The 18,390-nt window shown below is 42.8% G+C and overlaps 2 protein-coding genes across 2 annotated transcripts in view; one reads left to right on the top strand and one right to left on the bottom strand.

Moving 5' to 3' along the window:
* Positions 1-18,390, bottom strand: part of LOC114647400 (uncharacterized) — a 723,921-nt gene that overhangs the window by 648,690 nt on the left and 56,841 nt on the right. The window lies entirely within an intron of this gene.
* Positions 6,699-15,871, top strand: rps13 (ribosomal protein S13). The gene is made up of 6 exons (XM_028796108.2): positions 6,699-6,808; positions 7,411-7,459; positions 7,593-7,671; positions 13,835-14,004; positions 14,748-14,848; positions 15,797-15,871. Exons 1-6 carry the CDS (start codon positions 6,786-6,788, stop codon positions 15,828-15,830), a joined length of 456 nt encoding a protein of 151 aa, XP_028651941.1. The 5' UTR covers positions 6,699-6,785; the 3' UTR covers positions 15,831-15,871.

Below are 18,390 nucleotides of genomic sequence, written 5' to 3'. Positions count from 1 at the left end.
GAAGGAAATTAGTGCAGTGGATCAAGACAGTGACTTTAAAATGAGTTCATCAAGATCACTGGGACACAGTTGGAAACTTGTGAAGGGGAAATTTCACCCAAACATTAGGACATTTTTCTTTACACAAAGAACGACAGACACATGGAATAAGTGACCAAGTAGTGTGACAGACAGTAAGACGTTGAGGACTTTCAGAACGTGACTTGATGTCATTTTAGAAGAATGAAGTGAATAGGACTCGTGAGCTTTGGTGGCTGAATGGCCTGTTCTCGTCCAGAGTGTTCAAGGACACACACGGGGGTCCGCTGAGCCCATCCCAGCTAGCACAGGGTGCCTTTAGGCGGTGACACCATGTGATTGATATTCTTATATGATGTAGCAGATGTCACATCTTCACAAATGAGCTGCCAAAGCCTTAATGTTTAAAAACAAGAATACAAATTTATGCTCCACTGCATTGAATGCCTTATAAAAATCTAAAATAAATCCATCATCATCATCATCGTCAATTGTATTCGATTCAGTTAAATCTTCAGTCAGCCCGGTGTTGTGATGGCCTGATCTCACTTTAGGAAGGCGGATTGAGTTTTTTTTTTTTACTAACCAGTTTTTAATGGAAACGCAAGGACATCCGTTAAAAAAGAAATGAAAGAATGTTTTGGAACTACAGACTGGGATATCCTGCAGAGATCTCATAGTGAGAACATTGAGGAAGTTGTTGACTGCACTACTGACTACATCAACTTCTGTATGGACATTGTAGTTCCAGTAAGAACAGTACATTGCTATGCTAACAACAAGCCATGGATTACAAGTGACATCAAGGGCCTTTTGAACCAGAAGAAAAGGGCTTTTAAAGACGGTGATCAGCATGAGCTCAAGCGCATGCAGAAGGAACTCCAAGTCCAGCTCAGGGCGGCGAAGGAGCAGTACAGGAGAAAGCTGGAGCAGAAGTTGCAGAATAACAGCATGAAGGAAGTGTGGGATGGGATGAAGATCATCACTGGCTGCAGCTCGAAGCGGGGTGCCACCATCGAGAGAGACGTGGAGAGAGCAAACCAGATGAACATCTTCTTTAACAGGTTTGACCACCCTAACCCACTCTCACCTTGGAGTACTGCACCCTCCACACATCCTTCTGCTGATACCAGCATAGCAGAGACATCCCCACCCATAATAACAACAGCGCAAGTGAGCAGAGAGCTGAGGAGACTTCGTGCCAGCAAAGTAGTGGGTCCAGATGGAGTATCACCACGACTGCTGAAGGTCTGTGCGTCGGAGCTGGGGGGTCCTCTACAGCGCATCTTCAACCTGAGCCTGGAACAGGGGAGAGTCCCGAGGCTTTGGAAAACATCTTGTATCACCCCAGTCCCAAAGGTATCACGTCCTAGTGAGCTGAATGACTTCCGGCCTGTCACTCTGACGTCACATGTGATGAAGACCATGGAGCGGCTGCTGCTTCACCACCTGAGGCCACAGGTCCGCCACACCCTCGACCCTCTGCAGTTTGCATACCAGGAGAAGGTGGGAGCGAAGGATGCCATCATCTACATGCTACACTGATCCCTCACCCACTTGGACAGAGGCAGTGGTCCAGTAAGAATTATGTTTCTGGACTTCTCTAGCACCTTCAACACCATCCAACCTCTGCTCCTCAGGGACAAGCTGACAGAGATGGGAGTAGATTGATACCTGGTGGCATGGATCGTGGACTATCTTACAGACAGACCTCAGTATGTGCGTCTTGGGAACTGCACGTCTGACATTGTGGTCAGCAACACAGGAGCGCCGCAGGGGACTGTACTTTCTCTGGTCCTGTTCAGCCATCAGACTTCCAATACAACTCGGAGTCCTGCCACGTGCAAAAGTTCGCTGATGACACTGCTATCGTGGGCTGTATCAGGAGTGGGCAGGAGGAGGAATATAGGAACCTCATGAAGGACTTTGTTAAATGTGCGACTCAAACCACCTACAACTGAACACCACAAAAACCAAAGAGCTGGTGGTGGATTTTAGGAGGCCCAGACCCCTCATGGACCCCGTGATCATCAAAGGTGACTGTGCAGATGGTGCAGACCTATAAATATCTGGGAGTGCAGCTGGATGATAAATTAGACTGGACTGCCAATACTGATGATCTGTGTAAGAGAGGACAGAGACGACTATACTTCCTTAGAAGGCTGGCGTCCTTCAACATCTGCAATAAGATGCTGCAGATGTTCTATCAGACGGTTGTGGCGAGCACCCTCTTCTACGTGGTGGTGTGCTGGGGAGGCAAAATAAAGAAGAAGGACGCCTCACGCCTGGACAAACTGGTGAGGAAGGCAGGCTCTATTGTAGGCATGGAGCTGGACAGTTTAACATCTGTGGCAGAGCGACGGGCGCTGAGCAGACTCCTGTCAATCATGGAGAATCCACTGCATGCACTGAACAGGATCATCTCCAGACAGAGGAGCAGTTTCAGCGACAGACTGCTGTCACCGTCCTGCTCCACTGACAGACTGAGGAGATCGCTCCTCCACCACACTATGTGACTCTTCAATTCCTATTGTCTGTCTGTATATCTGCATTGTTACCACTCTTTAACTGCTGGAGTATGGGAACTTTCCCTTGGGATTAATAAAGTCTATCTATCTATCTATCTATCTATCTATCTATCTATCTATCTATCTATCTATCTATCTATCTATCTAAACTGTTGTGGTCCACGCTGAGATTGTCAGGACTCTTCTTCTCTTTCTCTGGTTTATTGTCGAGTGCTGATGAGGATTCTTAGCTCTTTTTCTTTTAGGTTTCTTGACTGATTGTCCACTGTGAGATATTGAAGGTTAAAATAACAGAATACAATAACACGGTCCGTCTTGAACTCTAAATAACAATGCTAGTAATCCCAGAGTCGTCTTCTCTCCTGTTGATCGTCTGCTAAACTCAGAGGTCACTCAATGGAATGCCTCCAAAAAACTTCCAGTGAAACTTGTGAGGCTTTTGCTGTATTTTTTAATCACAAAATTAATATTAGAAATAATAAAGTACATCTCCCTAATACTGAACCTCTTAAACCCCGGTACTCCATTATAAACAAATTAAATTCTTTCACCAGGATAGATTTACCTGATTTATATAAAATAATTTCTCACCTGAGACCCCCCCACCTGCATCCTTGACCCAATACCGACAAGTTATTTCAAAGCCGTATCGGCCGTGCTAACGGAGAGTATTCTTGACATAGTAAACTCGTCATTAGATACGGGGGTCTTCCCAGACTGCTGTAGTTAAACCTCTGCTCAAGAAAAATAATCTCAACTCCACTGCTTTGGAAATGTTTAGCCTGATTTGTTACCTGCCTTCCTTCCATCCATCCATCCATTTTCCAACCCGCTGAATCCAAACACAGGGTCACGGGGGTCTGCTGGAGCCAATCCCAGCCAACACAGGGCACAAGGCAGGAACCAATCCCGGGCAGGCTGCCAACCCACCGCAGATAAAGACAAAAATTAAATCTAAAATCTAATCCAAGCAGAGCAAAAGGTCCAGGAATCAAAAATTAGAAACTTACAAAGACGAGAAGTTCAAGGGAAACACAAAAGGCAGCTGAACAACAATAGCTGGAAACAAATGACACGGCAGTAATGTGGGGCACTCACAGGTCATGACAGGTGGACGGGTGGGATGACGACGTCTAAAAGATGACGGAATTAAAGTTTTACTGGCAACTGAGGCTTAAAAATTCTGTCAAGTACAAACCCAGTGTCTCTCATAAGGAGGGACTGGTATAGCTGGTGTAGTTGGCAGGATCAATACTTCAGAGAACCCTGCTGCCTGCCATTGGCTGGTAAAATAATGTGGTTTATGGTTTGATTATATTTATGTTGGCTGGGATTGGCTCCAGCGGACCCCCGTGACCCTGTGTTCAGATTCAGCGGGTTGGATAATGGATGGATGGATGGATGGATCTTTAGGTTATTAGTATTCTTGGTTACAAATCTTCTTGGTCTTTAGGTTTCACTCTCATCTTCAGGTCCTCACACAGGACCCTGTGACTTGCTAGTGTGTGTTTCTTGTGTGGCCGTACACTCATAAAGAGGGACTGGCGTAGTCGGCAGGATCGACCATTCAGAGAATCCTACTGGCTGCTGTGTGCCAGAAAGTTCAGTCTGGTGTAGAACTTTAGGCCATTCAGCCCAATGAGTCTGTCATTCTTGTTTATTTCTACATGATGACATCAAGTAGAGCTTTGAGGGTCTCTAAAGTCCCACTCTTTGAGCAACCTAAATACAAATAAAGACAAACATCCATCCATTATCCAACCCGCTATATCCTAATTACAGGGTCACAGGGGGTCTGCTGGAGCCAATCCCAGCCAACGCAGGGCACAAGGCAGGAACCAGTCCTGGGCAGGGTGCCAACCCATGTTACCTGCCTTTCCTAAATAAAATCCTAGAGAAGGCCATCATTATGCAGTTTAATGACCACCTCAATAAACCTGCTATTCTTGATAAGTTTCAGTCGGGCTTCAGAACAAATCACAGCACAGAAACTGCACTCGTTAAAGTAGTCAATGCAGACAGAGGCCGTCTATCTGTTCTCATCCTCTTAGATCTGAGTGCCGCATTCGATACCATTGATCACAGTATTCTTAGTCAATGGGTGGGCCGCTCTGGCAGGGTCTTAAATTGGTTTGAGTCCTACCTGGCAGGTAGAAAATGTTTTGTTAGTTGTGGTAATTATACTTCAGAGACCCCTAATATTCTATATGGTGGTCCGCTGCTCTTCTCGATCTCCATGAGGTCAGATTATCTCAGGGCCCAACGTGAGCCACCACACTGATGACACACTGCTGTATTTCTCAATAGCACCTGATGACCCCGACTCTCTTGATTCACAGACCCCTAATGTCTGTCTTGTGTTTCTGAATGGCTGAGTAGTAATTTTCTCATTTCTGATTGGCAGTAATGGATATAAGGAAGTTATTAGAAATAAACTTGATGCATTAGGAATAAAAGTCAAGACAGAGGTAAAGAATTTAGGGGTAACTATTGACTGTAACCTGAATTTTAAATCACATATTAATCAGATTACTAGGACATCATTTTTTTCAGTTAAGAAATATAACAAAAGTTAGACCTCTTATAACATTGCAAGATGCTGAGAAATGAGTTCGCTCTTTTGTTTTCAGTCGACTAGATTACTGTAACGCACTCCTCTCAGGACCACCCAAAAAAAGACATCAATCGATTAGAGCAGGGGTCCTCAGTCACAGCCCTGGAGGGCCGCAGTGGCTGCAGGTTTTTGCTCCAACCCAATTGCTTAATAAGAAGCCCTTATTGCTCAAGTGACACTTCTGCTTCACTTTAGTTGTCTCACTCATTGACTTTGAACCCTTATTGTTTATTTTAGTCTTAAACAGACGTATTCTTGGTTTTTAATGGCTCCTAATTAGCGATAGCATGCAAATGACAAAAGAGACCAGCATTTCTGCATTTAGCTTGTTACCATTTACACTTGTGTGTATTTATCATGCACTATTGGGTTTAATTAAATACTTGGAAGGAAAGTGAAGAGAAAAAAGTGAAGGACTGAGAATTACTCATCCATTTTAGACTTCAAATCATTTGGATGACCTCCTTAGAAAGGAAAAAAAAAATCCAGGATATAAGAATTACCTGACATAGCAGAGTTAAAGGACTAACAAGCCATGAAATTAAATTATTGGCAAGAATTGCTTTCTAATTAAGCAACCAGGTTAGAACAAAAACCAGCAGCCACTGCGGCCCTCCAGGACTGGGACTGAGGACCCCTGGATTAGAGCACGGGTGTCAAACTCTGGTCCTCAAGGGCCGCAGTGGCTGCAGGTTTTCATTCTAACCATCTTCTTCATTAGTGAGCCATTTTTACTGCTAATTAACTTCTTCTGCTTTAGTTTTAATTACCTTGACTCAGGCTCCTTAATTGTTTCGTTTTCCTTAATTAGTAGCCAAACAATAATGAGACATTAAACATGACCAGCTCACCTGTGCCCGTCACACAATATCTGAAAATAAAGAAAGGTGAAGGTCTCAGTAAGTTTGATCTCTCAGGTCACCAAAACATCTTGACAATTGAAAAATCAACAAATTTGGAAACGAGAGCAGCAACAAGCCATTGAATTAAATAACGGGAATAATTAACAAAAAGAATCAGCTTCTCGTTAAGAGACTGTTTGGAGTGAAATTGGTTTTAAGTTTGAAATCCCAGTTTAGCGGGTCATCTGTTGGCTCGTTTCACGTCTCATTTCTGTTTGGCTGCCATTTAATGAAGAAAGGAATTAATTCAGAGGGCTGAATCCTTAAAAACAGGGCTATTGAACTAAAGGGAAAAGGAGTTAATTAGCAGTGAAAATTACTCGCTGATTAGGAAAAGGGTGAGAATGAAAACCTGCAGCCACTGCGGCCCTCCAGGCCCGGAGTTCCACACCCCTGGATTAGAAAAAGCGCAGAATGCAGCGGCCAGAATCTTAACTGGGAAAAGAAACTCCGAGCACATCCGCCCAGTCCTGATGTCGTTACACTGTGTTTTTGGTATTTGATTATTTTACTTTTTCGTTTCCATAAAGTTGTACTAAAGGTAACCCCCGAATTCCCTCTTTTTTTTTTTTTATCATTCCCACTTGCTGCGATGATTTTTTTGTAAATATGATGCGAGGTGAGAAACGTCATCGAGCCCACTTTTGACACGTCACTTCCTGCGCTGGGCCGTGATCTGTGCGCAGGCGCGTTCCGAGCCTTCTCTTCCTCCACGCCGCCATCATGGGTCGTATGCACGCTCCTGGGTAAGCAGACTTCGGAACCTTAAAAAGTGGCTTTGCGCCCGAGCAGTGAAGGTGTAAAAAGTGAGAGAGCATGAGGGAGTAATGCGTGAAGTCGTCTTTGTTGGAATTAGGCGTGGAAAGCAAAAAAATTGTAAAGTATTTTGACATAGACAACGGGACCTCTCGTCAGTCATGGCCGCGTGCTGCTGACTGTTAACGGCGGCTTTTAAAGAACGCGGAGACTCCCAGATAACCGCACGGAAAACGGCCATCGGACAGTCAAAAAAAAAATATGAAGAAGCCGCCGCCGCGCTGAAGGCCGCTCGAGTTATTACACGAGGGCCTCACTGGGCCGCATTTCCACGAAACCCTTGGCGATGTTCGTGGTTTGTGAGTGAATGAAATCCGCGAGTCCTTTAGTTAGTTAGCTCAGTCGTTACAGATTGAAGTCGCAGCGGCTCGCCGGGTCTCGTTACGGGAGTTGCCAGCACTTCCTCGCGCGCGTGTACCGCCCAGTGCCGGTTTGTGTTTAGCGGCGCTCCGATCGCGTGGTCGGTGCTTTGGGAGTGGAGGCCGCAGCTCAAGTGTTAATCCTCATCCTTTTTATTTTTCAATCCCGACAGAAAGGGCTTGTCCCAGTCAGCTCTGCCGTACCGGCGCAGTGTGCCCACGGTGAGTATCGTTTGAATGGCCTTTCAAGTTGTGTCCCATCCCCACGTTTGGCAGATCTCCACGTGGGTGAAGTCTCTCTTCGTTGTTGACAGCGGTGGTCTTTATTAAAAGATGTTTTTCTTCCCCTCCTTAGTGGCTTAAACTGACGTCTGATGATGTTAAAGAACAGATCTACAAATTGGCCAAGAAAGGCCTGACACCATCCCAGATCGGTGAGTACGCGGTGTGGGGCAAACTGGGGGACCCTCACTGCAAAGACAAAGTGAGCTATTTGGAGGAAAATGGCAGTACCTATGGTGACGCATCCTAACGTGCATTTTGTTTTAAACTAATGGTTATATTATGTGTGTGCTGCTTGTGCCTGATTTGAACTAATTTAGAGTTGGGGTAAAGTTAATTAGCAAAGGACCTGTAGTGTTAGTCCTGTCCAAATCGTTCCTGACAGACTTTTTACAGACTGAGCATTCATGTCTCAGCAAAGATTACACCACCCTTTACCTTCCATATAAAGTCTATAAAAATTACACAAATTACTCCGTGCTGGAAGTGGGGACACCTAGACCTGTGTGGTACTCTGTGTTACACACACTAAATAACAGGAGATGAAAGGGGTCTTGTGTTGCCTCAAAAGTCCAAAGGCACACATACAGCAAGGAGAATAAGTATTGGAAGGCGTCGTTTTTCACAGTAAATGTTTCTAATGGACTATTGACATGAAATCTTCACCACAGGTTTCGGTAAAGACCCCAGTAATCCACACATACAAACAAGTCCATCAATTGTGTAATAAAGTGGAATGACACAGGAAAAAGTATTGAACACGCTTACTGAAATGTATTGAATACTCAGTAGAAAAACCTTTTGTTGGTAACGGCAGCTTCAAGACGCCTCCTGTATGGAGAAACTCGTCGCATGCGTTGCTCAGGTGGGATTTTTGGCCCAAATCTGGAAGGTTCCGGGGTCCTCATCTATGAACTCTGATCTTCAGTTCCTTCCATCGATTTTCCAATTGGATTCAAGTCAGCTGATTGACTGGGCCGTTCAAGCAGCTCCTTTATTCTCTGAAACCAATCGAGTTTCCTTGGCTGTGTGTTTGGGATCCTTGTGTCTTGCTGAAGTGGCCCCCTTTGTTTCATCTTCAGCATCCTGGTAGGTGGCAGCAGATTTTTATCGAATGTCATTTCTCTGTTGAACCTTCCTTCAGTTATATGAAGTCTGCTGTGTGTTTGGGGTGATGTGCAGCGCCATTTCTCCTTCAAACATGGGGTGTGCAATGACATCCAAGGAGTTCAGTTTTGGTCTCGGCCTCAAACCTCTCCAGAACAAAACAAATGAGAGAAGACCATTCAGTCCATCGAGCCCGTTTGTTTAGCTAAGCTGTCCGCAAATCTCCTGATTCCTCTTAATGTCGCCATGCCTCAGTAGTATGTTCCAGAGTCCCACAACTCTGTGTGGAAAGAAGTGCATCTTGGCTTCCATTTCAAATGTACTTCCCCTTAATTTCCACGGATGTCCTCAAGTATGTGATTCATCCTTAAGATGAATTTTGCCTTTGAAGATTTGAAATACCTGGATTAGGTGTCTGCTCAGACTAAACCGGTTGAATTGCCTGACTCTGTCCGCGTAGGATATGAACTCAAGTCCTGGGGTGCACTTGGTTGTCCTCCGCACAGCTTCCAGTGCTGCTATGTCTGTCTTGTGCCGTAGTGACCACAACTGCACACGGCACTCCAGATGTAGTCGGTCTTACTAGTGCATTACGTAGTTTGAGCATAATGTCCCTTGACTTAAGTTCCTCAGTTTTTATGGGGGTGTGTGGGGCTGTCCTCCTTGAATAGACATACTGATTTTATAAATAAGGATTGCTACTGTGGTCCAATCTGGAGGTACACATACATCAACTGTGAGGACCTGAGAAGTGCTGGTGTGTGTCGCCCCACTTCAAACACTGAGTTGACCCGCACCTTCTGATGTAAAACTAATCCTGCCTGATAGGCTCTAGTTTTGACCACTCATCTTATGCCTAAAACTGCATTTTTGAGATTTATCCATTTGCAGAGCCGCAGCACCACACTGTAGGTCTAGACCTATACCTGCATTGTTATCACTCTTTAATATTTTCTTTATCAGTATGCTGCTGCTGGAGTGTGTGAATTTCCCCTTGGGATTAATAAAGTATCTATCTAGACCAGCAGATTCTGGGTGAAAGTTTACAGGCAAAATTTTACTTGGTTTCTGTATTTTAATCACATATGGAGTTTTTCAAATAAATATTTTTTTTTCTTACCCCAAGTTGTTTGTGGTGAAGGCTGAGATGGGATAGGAGTTTTAATCCTAGTTTTCATGCAGAATGAGAGAGAGAAGTTTGATGTGATAGAAAATATACAGATGACCAATGCTGTACAAGAGCAAATGATGTTGAAAATGTCCATGGAAAGAAAATTTTAATTCTCCTGATATTTATGTTGCTTAAATCGCATGCCTGTTATCCGCTCATATGCTTTAACCCATTAACTGCCAATTTTTTTTCCGAATATTTTCGCTTTATTGTTCTAGATTAACATCTGCTTAATAAGGAAAGCATATATTTTGAATCTCAACATTTGTACTTTTTCCAACATTTCAAAATTTTGGCCATCCCCAAATGGGGATCATGACACATACTAGTTTTGGTGCCATACTGGAAAACACTCAACATGTAGTTCAACATTACATTTGCAGCACTGTTTTCTTGCGTTAGTCTTACACGCTGCACACTTCCTTTGTTTGCCCATTTCTGTGCGTTCGATGTAGTGACCAGTTCCAGAGGTTCTGATATCAACAGGAACACGACTCTTGGCTGGTTTGGAGAAGGATTTCCTCCCGGTTTGAAGTACATGATCCCCAAATGAGGATCGTGCCAGTTAATGGGTTTAAAGTGCAGGGCTGTCAATTTTGGGTACCTGGGGTTGGCAAAATTTAAATATCCTATTAATTTTAAATTGAAATGTTCCATTTCACAAACAATAGTCCTAATTAAGTACTTCTGATGTAAGAATAAAGTCCAGTGCATAGTTGTGTTACTACAAGTATAAAGTTATTATACAACCTGACATTCACATACTGTAATCTGGATTATGGTACATTACAAAAAGTGTTCATTTTATTTCAGATATAATGTGTTTAACAAGTGTAATGATGGAGGTGTGTGCTATGGCCTGATGTGTGTTCTGGGGTTCTTGTCTTTTGTTTAATACGGTAGAGAATCGGCCTCCTAGCCAGTAGTTCTCTGGTTAAATGATGACGTGAATGTTGCCTTCCTTCAGTCAACATGGAAAATACGTTAGCATATTGAATCCTTCGAGACTCCGACTCCTCTGTATTTATCTACCGACTCCACAGCCCTGTTCAAATGTATGCATTTTTTTATTATAATATTTATTTTCTTTCCAGAGAGTTCGGTGTATACAGTAATCCCTCGCTATATTGCGCTTCGACTTTCGCAGCTTCACTCTATCGCAGATTTTATATGTAAGCATATCTAAATATAAAATACGGATTTTTCTCTGCTTTGCGGGTTTCTGCGGACTATGAGGTCTTCATTTCTGGTACATGCTTCCTCAGTTGGTTTGCCCAGTTGATTTCATACAATGGACTCTAGTGGCGGATGGCTGAGAAGCTACCCAATCAGAGCACACAGTTAAGTTCCTGTGTGCTGATTGGCTCAGTGACAGTGCGCTGAATTCGATTCCACTGCGTTAACCAGGAAGTCTCGTCTCACACATTCAGCATCAACATGTTTTGCTGTGTAAAGAGTTAACTTTTGTGCTCTTTTGTGTTTGTGTGTAGTCAAGCCCTTCGTTATGGCTCCAAAACGATCTGCTACTGCTTCAGGGGCCGTGCCCAAGCGCCAACACAAGATTCTAACGATTGCCGAAAAGGTAAAAGGTTTGGATATGTTGAAGGAAGGGAACAGCTACACCGCTGTAGGATGCCATTACGGCATCAGTGAGTCAACGATTCTTTTTATTTAAAAAGGAGGAAAAGCATATAAGATCTACGGTCACCGTGTCCTTTAACCAGGGCGCAAAACGAGTTGTAAGTGGACGTAATAAGATGGTAAGGTTTATAAGAGAGTGGGTACGGTTTATAAAGCCTTAAAATAAATGTAAGGTCGCTACTTTGCGGATTTTCACCAATAGTGGGGGGGCTCTGGAACGTAACCCCCACGATAGGTGAGGGATGACTGTATTGTGAACAGGAAAGTCTCTCCTTTAAGATAGATAGATAGATAGATAGATAGATAGATACTTTATTAATCCAAAGGGGAAATTCAATTTAATGCTGTGCTTGTCAATTGAAGACGAGCCCCCCGATTCATTAGCCAAGAGTCCTCTCTTCAGTTTGGAGACGCAGTATTTTTGAAGCAAGTTATATTGTAACAAACAGTGCATGGCCTGTTTTGAGCATTCGACTGGATAACTGACCTGTAGATTATGTAACGCACGGCATTAGTTGTCCAGAGGCCTTTTTGAAGTAATTTGCTGTTGGTCACCATTGGGTTCTGTTTTTATAAGCTTTTTGTTTTTCCTCGACTATTAGATGGAGCAAGTAGCACCTGCCATTTTTGGATGGAATATTCCTTAATGGTTCTGGTTTTGAATACTTGGTGTTTTCGATGGTTGAGTATTTTCATTTTAAGTGTAAGCCATATTTTGTGTCTGCCTCATTTTGCGATATTACTTTGTGTTTCAGTATTTAATGCTATCAAATGGCTTTTTTAAAGTCACATAATGGAATGAACAAGTAGCAGAAATGATTTTTTTACAACTTAATTCAGTGTTGGCAGAATTTTTTTGGTGACATAACTGAGACTTGAGGTCACCTTGGAAATTATGAAGGTGCCACTGGACGGTTTATTCCAATATTTCATTTTTACAAGTCACTAAGCACATTACTCTAATATGGGGGTCTGGAGAGCTACTGTGGCTGCAAGTTCATTTTAACTCTTAGTGACCCGTTTTTGCTGCTAATTAAGTATTTCCCTTTATTCTGATTGACTTTTCTTGAGACTCTGACCGCTGAATTGATTTTCTTTTTTTTTTTCCTTTAAACTGCACTTAAACATAAATTTGATGTGAAGCGAGCCAACAGATGAGCAACTAAGTTGGGGCCTCAGACTCCAACCAACTTCACTTTGTTCAGTTTCTTAATTTGAAGCCAATTCTCATTGCTAATTAAACCCGTTATTTAATTTCATGGCACTCATTCTGCCATGGCAGACATTTCTAAAACTGTTAATTTCCTTTTTGCAGAGCGCTGGCTCTCAAAATATTGACCTGAGATCAACATTACTGAGGCCTTCACCTTTCTTTATTTTCAGTTATTGTGTGGTGGATGCAGGTTGTTGTTTGTGTTCAATTTGTGTCTTGATATTTTTTGGTTGCTAATTAAGGAAAAAAGAAATAAGGGGTCTGAGTCGTCTTGTGCATCATTTAAAATGAAGGCAAAGAGTTAATTAGCAGCAAAATCAGGTCACTAATTAAGAAAAGGGTTAAAATGAAAACCTGCAGTCACAGAAGCTCTCCAGGACTGGAGGTGGAGACCCCTGAGCTAATCCATTCAAAGAGGAACTACAGTCGTGTACAAAGATTTTAAATGTTTCTTCAGGAAGCGTTCTACGGAATATAAATCGCATGTCGGTGTGATGCCCATTGTTTGTTTGCTGTATTTTGCTTTTTTTTTTTTTTCTTTTCGCCTAATTTTAGAACTTTTAGATTCTTAAACAAATGAGTTGTATCTTAATGTCAAAAGTACATATTGCAGCTAAACTCTGTTTTCACAAATAACACCAGGTAGCGTATAATAAGACGGAGTGGTGGCTCTGAGGTTGGGGATCTGCACTGGCAATCGGAAGGTTGCCGGTTCGAATCCCATAAAATGCCAAAAGGGACTCTGCTCTGTTGGGCCCTTGAGCAAGAAGGCCCTTAACCTGCAATTGCTGAGCGCTTTGATAGATAGATAGATAGATAGATACTTTATTAATCCCAGGGGGAAATTCACATACTCCAGCAGCAAAAAATATTAAATTAAAGAGTAATAAAAAAATGCAGGTAAAAAACAGACAATAACTTGAATAATGCTTTGAGTAGTGAGAAAAGCGTTACATAAATGCAAAGAATTATTATTAATTGTCAGACTTCTGAATGTGTCCAGAAACTGCTGCCCTAGACCTTGTGGCTCTGCCATTAGATATGTTAAAATTCACTGCTTGGTCAGTGGATGAAGTTGTGGATATGTCGATGTGTATTTGGTCTGCTGTAAATAAAGTACAAATGAGAACTTGAAAGTCGATTTAAAGTATTTAATGTGAATGTGTGTGTTCCACCCTTTTAGGTGTTATTTTGAGGGACTCTCATGGTGTTGCTCAAGTGCGCTTTGTCACTGGCAACAAGATTCTAAGAATCCTTAAATCCAAAGGTTTGGCCCCTGACCTCCCGGAGGATCTGTATCATCTGATCAAGAAGGCTGTGGCCGTCCGTAAGCATTTGGAAAGGAACAGGAAGGTAAGGGGTCTTCATTGGCCTAAAATGGAAGATGATGGGAAAAACCCTCAACCCCATCACATTTTATAATTGTGTAATGAAATTCTTAATTCATTCAAATATGCCATTGCTCAGGAATTTTTGGGGATGACTGTGGTGGCAGTTCTCCCCATTTATTTTCATAATTGAAGCTGGGATCCTTTCATAAGTGGTCTGGTGCACCTTTCATTCCAGTCGTGCTCAAGCATGGTGGTGTGTAATGTAATGTATGTCTAATGACCCGCTGGTCACTCGCTCTCCCACCATTGGGTCCAGTGTATCTAGGACAGAGACTAGTTTCCAGCGACCCTGAGACAAATAAGCTACTTCAGAAGACTGGCTAAGATCAGACAAAGCTGCTGGTGACAAAAGTCACAAACACTACAACTTCAGTGTGTTTGCCTGTGTGAGTGACACATTACAGAACAAGATGTCCTATCAGAATAACAAACACACAACTGGGCATCTAAAACATAAAAGGAGCCAATGGAGTACAGCCTGGGAAATGAAGGCAGGTCAGTTGAGTGGCAGTTCACCACTGACGTGACACAGACAGAAGCCTGCAGTCAGCAGGGACACAGCTTGGGTGACTTTGTTGTTCCTGAAGAGCAGGCAATACGTATATATTGTGACAAATGTTGACATTTTATAGGCCGTAGACCAGTGTCCAGATATTCTTGTAAATTGATTAGCCCTTTTTTTATTTTCTGCTATTTAACTTCCAGGACAAAGATGCCAAGTTTCGTTTGATTCTTATTGAGAGCAGAATCCACAGGCTGGCCCGTTATTACAAGACCAGAAGAGTACTGCCACCCAACTGGAAGTAGTAAGTATCGGTGATATCCAGAAAAGGAATATAATTTTATTTAAGTGATCAAAGCAAAAAGAGACCTGTTGAGCCTATGGTAGTAAGTAAAGAGAACTTGGTGCAATGGTCAGTCTAAAGTCCAGGAGCACAGGTTCTGATGTTGCACCTACTCATTGTCTGTCTGTGTGAAGAAAAGAAAACCCGCAGGGTTTTTCCTCCCCTAAAGGTGAGTGTTAGTTAATTGGTGACTCTTAAGACCAACTCCACACTAACACAGGTATGTCTGAAAGAGCCCCCCCCCCCCAACCTTCCATCCACACTGAAACAAGTGGGGTTGACATTTCAGCCAAAGCTGGTGCGTCTCTCCCAGTTGCCAGTCCAGTAATGAACACTGACAGAGGGCATTGCAGTATGTTATATATGGCACATAATGGAAAGAGTGGAGCTTTGTGGCCATGTCAATCTGTCGTAGGGTGAAAGTGACGGCATTACTGACAGCGCCACCTCACCTGTCGGGGTGGTATTACAGGTCCAATCAGAGCCCTAAAGATGGCCTGTCAGGCACACGCGTGTCTGACTGACTGGTTTTTTGGGTGCTGCTGCTTTTATGTGTGTTGGGGGGGATTATATTTGAATTTACTTTGTTTCCTCCGTAAATTAAAGTCACTGTTGGCTGATGAGCTGTGTATGGACACTAGGAAAGATTTATGATTTAACCTTTTGACAGCTGTTTGAACATAATACTTCAACAGAACTTATTATTTTAGAAGTATCCATGTTAATGTGGATTAAGCCAACATTATGCACCGCACCAAAGGGCCTAGCCTTTGACTGGCCTCCCCGGGATGTCCAGTATTTGGTTTTTGCCTTCTGTCTGCTGCTTCACTAAGATTCTGATATTAGAGTGTAAAGTTGGAGTAACAGCACGTTTGGGGTATCTAATTTTTATTTTTTTTTCTTTTACAGTGAATCTTCTACAGCATCTGCTCTTGTCGCATAAACATTGTGTGTTTTTTGGTCAAATAAATGGTATCATCCTAACGGAGTGGCTCTCAGTAATTTGTCTTAAAGGAGTTTTTTTTTTACACCATCACCTTTCAAGTGTACTATGAGAAATAACTTGCTTGGAAATCTCCTGTGTTGTCTGTATTGCAGTTTTAGAAATTTTCTGATGTGAAATGTGCTAATGAACGGATGGCGCTTATCCTGCTGCTCGTCCTGTTAACACATTAATGTTAGGAATTCACGAGCAGTGATGTGATGAGCCTCAAAGGTGGGCTGGCACAGCAGGCTGCTGAGGTTTAAACAAACCATCACCTCGCTGGATTTCAACCCAAACTTTGCTTACTGAGGAGTTTCTTGTGCACCTTGAAATTGTTTACTGTGGAGTCCCATTTGCCGTCTTTCATTGTTTAAAATGCTTTATCGGGCTTCAACCATTACTTTTTTGTTGAGCAAACACTTTTTAAATTTCTGGAGTGTTTTTGGCAAAAAGATTACAAACTTGATGCCTCCCACATCCTTGAAATTGTACTTCATGCGCTTCAGAACTGGTCATCCACCTGAAGCTAAGCGTGTTTGGGCCCATCCATTCTAGGGTAGGGGTGTCGAACTCCAGGCCTGGAGGGCCGCCGTGGCTGCAGGTTTTCATTCTAACCCTTTTCCTAATCGGTGACAACTGATAACACTGATCTGAATTAATTAGCTGTTTTTTCCTCTTATTGTACATTAAGAAAGCACAGCATCATGATTTTTACATTTATAAGACATTTAGAAATGTTTCTGATTTTGCTATAGATTTAAATGCTTGTCACTTTTGGTGCTTTCATTATATTTTACCCTTTATCTGTGCAGTTTGCTACCTTCATTGTATCTTATTAATGACAATTAAAAACGAGCAGAGCAGACACCCAGGCAAACGACACTGAATCATGAAAGGCTGCAACTACTTTAGCGTTTGACCCACTAATTAGAAAACAATGGCCTAATTAAACACCCAAAAAAATAGAATGAACATCAAGATGAAAGTATTGTTAAAAAGAAAAAAAAAATACGATTCCCATGTAATTGCATTTTAATTTTAACCAAACCTAGTTTTCTAATTTCTATAGTGTTCCCAAAACACAGAATCTGGGCAATTAACAGTTCACTTAATTAGCCCAGGAGTCCAATTAAAAACAAGCTGGTTGGGACAAAAATCTGCAGCCATAGGGGGTCCCCAGGACTGACGTTGAGAACCCTTGATCCAGGGAATGCTGGGGTTGCTGCTGGAAGAGGTGTTGGTGATGCCAGCAGGGTTGTTATGACCCAGTGCAGTGATGGGGATACTGTGCTGTAAATGTGGTGCCGGCCTTCAGATGAGAAGTAAAACTGAGGGCCTGACTCTGTGTGCTTATTAAAGAGCCCCTTCTGAAAAGGGCAGGGTGTATCCTGATGTCCAAGCTAAGTTGCCCTCCATGGCCTGCTTAGCCATTCTGGCTCCTAATCATTCTCTGTCCCTGTCTCTCCTCCTTCACCACCTAACGGCTCGTGTGTGGTGAGCTTACTGCCAAAAGAATGGCTGTCGTCGCACTACACGTCAGTGGTGGTTAAAGTGGCTCCCCACTCACTAAAGTGCTTTGAGTAATGAGAAGTGCTCTATAAATGTAAAGAATTATTACAGCTCACATGTAGGCCACAGCTTTCTGGGCTGGATTACCTTTGTTTTACCAGTGTGTAGGAAGAAACCGGACTGGCCGATCTGGGAGGCCTTAATGGCAAGTGAACACTGTGGCCACATTAGCTCTGTGGAACAAACAGGTACTGATTTGAACACGAAATAATCCTGTGGAGGAGAGAGCTTTACAAAAAGTGAATACTTGGAACATTCAGATTAAGTCTCAAAAAATTTGTTTCAGTGAGAGGGGATTTTTAGAAATCTGTAATCTTTAAAAATAAAACCCAGCTAATTACCAGTAGCACCCACAGAAGATGATAATCTGAGGTTGTGTTTCTGTAACAATTTTGGATTGAAAATGTGTTAATGTCTGTACCTCATTTCCTGGTGTAAAAATAATCTAAAGTCCATGCTTGAAGTGTGCCAGTACACCCCAGTACTCCATACTGGCATTTCAGTGTTGTTGCCCAATGAGTATCGGCACTTAATGTATGAATATGCAGTTCATTCTTCAGTTCCAACCACATTTGCAGCCCTTGTCTAACAATAAAAGGTCAGTTTGCACCTCCAAGGGGACCCCCATGTCCAAGGGTTTTGATGTGAATTGTAAATTGTGTGTGTGTGAGGAACAGCCGTGCAACTGGAGAACTTTGGGATTCGGTGAAATCCATCACTTGAGCAGAAGTGTGCAGACATTTGCACATATCTTCTTTCAGCTGCTCCCGTTAGGGGTCGCCACAGCGGATCATCTTCCGTATCTTACTGTCCTCTCTATCTTGCTCTGTCACACCCATCACCTGCATGTCCTCTCACCACATCCGTAAACCTCCTGTTAGGCCTTCCTCTTTTTCTCTTCCCTGGCAGCTCTATCCTTAGCACACTTCTCCCAATATCCCCAGCATCT

Source organism: Erpetoichthys calabaricus, chromosome 2 (genome assembly GCF_900747795.2).
Source record: "Erpetoichthys calabaricus chromosome 2, fErpCal1.3, whole genome shotgun sequence".
In the NCBI taxonomy this organism is placed as follows: domain Eukaryota; kingdom Metazoa; phylum Chordata; class Cladistia; order Polypteriformes; family Polypteridae; genus Erpetoichthys; species Erpetoichthys calabaricus.
The sequence above is the reverse complement of the archived record's forward strand: the minus strand, read 5'-3'. Positions and strand labels throughout refer to the sequence as shown.

What these genes read in the sequence shown, in the direction of transcription:
- rps13 (XM_028796108.2), top strand. Translation starts at nt 6,786, where the DNA reads ATGGGTCGTATGCACGCTCCTGG. An exon ending in ACCGGCGCAGTGTGCCCACG is followed by an intron (nt 7,460 to 7,592) that starts GTGAGTATCGTT and finishes TCCCCTCCTTAG; the next exon opens with TGGCTTAAACTGACGTCTGA. An exon ending in CTGCCACCCAACTGGAAGTA is followed by an intron (nt 14,849 to 15,796) that starts GTAAGTATCGGT and finishes TTTCTTTTACAG; the next exon opens with TGAATCTTCTACAGCATCTG.